This window comes from Spinacia oleracea, chromosome 6, assembly GCF_020520425.1.
Source record: "Spinacia oleracea cultivar Varoflay chromosome 6, BTI_SOV_V1, whole genome shotgun sequence".
NCBI lineage: Eukaryota > Viridiplantae > Streptophyta > Magnoliopsida > Caryophyllales > Amaranthaceae > Spinacia > Spinacia oleracea.
This window is the reverse complement of record NC_079492.1, coordinates 50874471-50878351: the sequence shown is the minus strand read 5'-3', so window position 1 is coordinate 50878351 and position 3881 is coordinate 50874471. Positions and strand designations below refer to the sequence as shown.

At 36.3% G+C, this 3881-nt stretch overlaps 1 protein-coding gene across 1 annotated transcript; it reads left to right on the top strand.

Moving 5' to 3' along the window:
* The first annotated feature begins 885 nt into the window (after positions 1-885).
* On the top strand, positions 886-2637 carry LOC130463138 (uncharacterized). Its single transcript, XM_056832184.1, has one exon. It carries the CDS (start codon positions 886-888, stop codon positions 2635-2637), a length of 1752 nt encoding a protein of 583 aa, XP_056688162.1.
* The last annotated feature ends 1244 nt before the right edge of the window (positions 2638-3881 follow it).

The following is a 3881-nucleotide window of genomic DNA, read 5'->3' as shown; positions in this document are numbered from 1 at the left end:
GCAACAATTCACTGAACTTTTTAGAGTCATTAATATATGTAATACAACTGCTGACTGGACTTTGTAAGAACTGACTGAACTTTTAAAAGGAGAACAGTACGGACCTTTTAAAACAGAACATGACACTTTTGACAGAACCTGACTTTATGAGACAGAACTGGACTGAACCTTATTATATCTTGGATTGTAGGGTTAGGGTCAGGGTTGGGCTGCTGGTTAGGTTTGAATTCTTGGTCACTAGTGCAGCTGTGTGGTTTGTGTTTAGTAGCAGTTTGTAAGTCTGTTGCTGCTGTTGCTGTTTAACTTGAAGGTGTATTTGTTTTATCTTTATCTTTTTCATTCAATATATATTACAATCTTAATATAGCCTTTGATTTGAGATATGAATTATTCCAGTCAATTACTAATTGAATCTGGCCATTTGGCACAAATTGAAGGGGATAACAAACAGATAGAAGACTCTAGTGAAGAGCAAAAGGCTTGCGTCAGGTTGAGTTGCACTCCCGTAGACGAACCAGGTGATTAACATAATCATAGATTGATATTATGTTATTAAAAATGCGTGACAAAGTAGTCTTATTATATTTCTCCTGAATTTGTGTGAAGTATCATGTTTAAATATTATGCATTTCTATCCTTGTCGCATGTTCCTATTGTTGTATGTTGTTCAATAAAAGGCTGCTACCCTTCGTAGAATTCTAGGATTTTGGCTGTCAAGTTCTAGATTCTAGGATTTTGTGTGATAAGGTTACTTTGTGGATGTGCGTGTTCTAAGGGTTGTCTAGGCTCTTTTGTTCTTGTGTGTACGTACTTTTGTTCTCTTGTTTGTATGTGTGTTCCTTACTAAAAAAATCCTTGGAATAAACTATGTTTTTTTTTTTAGACATGGATACTAGTTGGATTGATTTACGCAATGGGGATCCTGCTTATTATAATGGTTGCATGAAATTCATTGAACTTTCAAAGGAGACTCTTATTCATGGAAAAACCCGATGCCCGTGTAATAAGTGCAAGTTAAATAAATGGCATTCCGTAGAAGATGTTGGAGGACATGTTTTGTTAAACGGTTTCCTTAAGAAATATAGAAAATGGGTTTTCCATTGTAGAGTCGATGAAGGGAGAAATAACTTTGAAACCCCTAGTGATTTAGGAAATGCAGTAGGTCAAGATGACATGGGGGGGTTGCTAAGAGAAGCCTTTGGTGTTGACAATTCAGAGTCTGATAATGAATCCCAAGACATGCACGAAAATGAAGGTTTATTTGACATGCACGAAGAGTTTAATTTTCATTGTGAGGTAAATAATGAACTTCCATCAAGTAACTCTAGTGAAGAAGATGTTAAGTATAAACGACTAAGGGAGGCTGCCGATGACGGTCTATACGAGGGATGCACTACTTTCTCAAAGTTATCCTTTATTTTACACTTGTTTCACCTTAAGTGTATGTTCCACTGGTCTGCAGAGTCATTTACTAAATTGCTTGAACTTCTAATAGACACATTTCAAATTAAGGAGTTTCCATCGTCTTATTATGAGGGAAAGAAGATAGTGAACGATTTGGGGTTAGGATATGAGAAAATTGATGCATGTCCAAATAATTGCATTTTATATTGGGGTGTATTTGCAGAAAAAGATGAGTGTCATGTTTGCCATACATCAAGGTGGAAAACAGTGAAAGAAAAGGAGAATAATAAAGGTGAGAAAGGAAAAGAAATATGTAAGAAGGGCGAGCCAGCTAAAGTAATGCGATATTTTCCTCTTATACCTAGGCTAAAGAGACTTTACATGTCATCTAAAACAGCTGAGGATATGAGATGGCATTTTGTCCATGAAGATGATAAGATCTTAAGGCACCCGTCGGATGGTGAGGCTTGGAAAAGTTTTGATAAAAGATATGTAGAATTCGCCGAAGATCCTCGTAGTGTTAGATTAGGTCTAGCTAGTGATGGTTTCAATCCATATCGTCTAATGAATACCAATTATAGTACATGGCCGGTGATTTTGATTCCTTATAATTTGCCATCGTGGCTGTGTATGAAGCCGTCATCATTCATTTTGTCCTTGCTTATTCCCGGTAAACATAGTCCTGGGATAGATATTGATGTGTATTTGCAACCATTAGTCCACGAGTTAAAGTTATTGTGGGAAGGTGTAGATGCATATGATGCGCATAGTGGAAATAAATTTAAGATGCGAGCAGCCTTACATTCCACTATAAACGACTTTCCGGCATATGCTATGTTGTCCGGTTGGAGTACAAGAGGTTACAAAGCTTGCCCTACATGTGCCCATGATACTAGTTCATATTGGTTTGGCGGAAAAATGTGCTACCCAGGGCATCGAAAATGGTTGCCAATTGATCATCCTTATCGTTCTCAAGGTTATTTATTTGACGGGACAAATGAATATGGTATTGCTCCGGTCCCTGCAAGCGGGACAGATATTTTGGAGGAATTAGATAAGGTTAAGTATGTTTATGGACAGTCAAAGGAAAAATCTAAGAAAAATTCTAAGAAAAGAAAGAGACAACAAGGTGAAACTTCTCATGATGAGACGGATGATGGTGATGGTGGTGAAGAGGAAGCCAATAGAGTTATTTGGAAAAAGAAAAGTCTATTCTTTGAGTTGGAATATTGAAAACATAATCCGCTAAGACATAATTTAGATGTTATGCACATCGAAAAGAACGTGTGTGACAATGTGATAGCAACTCTTTTAGATATGGATAAAAGTAGAGATGATAAGCAAGCAAGACAGGCTCCCAAAGAAAAAAAAAATAAAATCTCATCTTTGGCCAAAATCTCATCCTAATCGTGTTAATGACTATTTGCCTCCCGCTAAATACACCATGTCTACAGAAGAGAAAGAACGCTTTTTAATGGTCATAGAAAAGCTTAAAGTTCCCGATGGATACGGGTCTAATTTGCAAAGATGCGTGAATATGAAGCAACGTAAACTTATAAATTTGAAAAGCCATGACAATCATATTCTAATGCAAGATCTTCTTCCTGTTGCTTTAAGAGCATCGAATGCCACAAAAGTTATTGACTTGATTGAGGAGTTGTCTGACTTTTTCAAGAAGATTTGTTCGACCACTATTCATTCTGATGACTTAGATAATATTCAGTCAAAACTTATTTTGACTCTTTGTGAGATGGAGAAAGAGTTTTTACCAATATTCTTCACAATCATGGTTCATCTACTAATTCATCTGGTGGATGAGGTCAAACTTGGCGGGCCTGTTCAATATCGATGGATGTATCCCATTGAAAGGTCAATATCTCAAGCCTTAATTTTATATTATTTTATCATTTCAATTAAAATATATATTCACTATATTTATCTTTTTATTTCACATTCACTTTCTTCATTCTATAAAAGGTACTTGGCATTTTTGAAATCTCATGTAAGCAATAAAGCCCATCCTGAAGGGTCAATTACGGAAGGATACCTTTTATGGGAGACGATTACATTCTGCTCTAGATATTTAGAAAGTGTCCAGACCATATTCACCCGACCGAAAAGAAATGAAGATGGTGTTCTAGACAACAACACCTATTTATATCATTCAGGTTGTCGTGTGGTAGGAAAGCAAGAAAACGCTCGTCTAGATGACAAAAGTTTAAGACAAGCCCATCGCTATGTTTTGCTTCATTCAGATGAGATGAAACCTATTCTTGAGTAAGTAGTGTCATGAGTTAAATTAGAGTTTACCAACTATTAATTTTCTAGTAACACATTTTTTTCAATGTTTAAAGTGCTTTTATATGCCAAAAACGACAAGAGGGTCAATTTGGAGAAAGCCAATTCAACGAAATTATTGAAACTGGGTGGATAATCAATGAGTTCCCTGAGTGGTTGCAGAATCAGGTTATATGTCG

Excerpts from the sequence above, each read along its gene's own strand:
- LOC130463138 (XM_056832184.1), top strand. The coding sequence starts at position 886 with ATGGATACTAGTTGGATTGATTTACGCAATGGGGATCCTGCTTATTAT.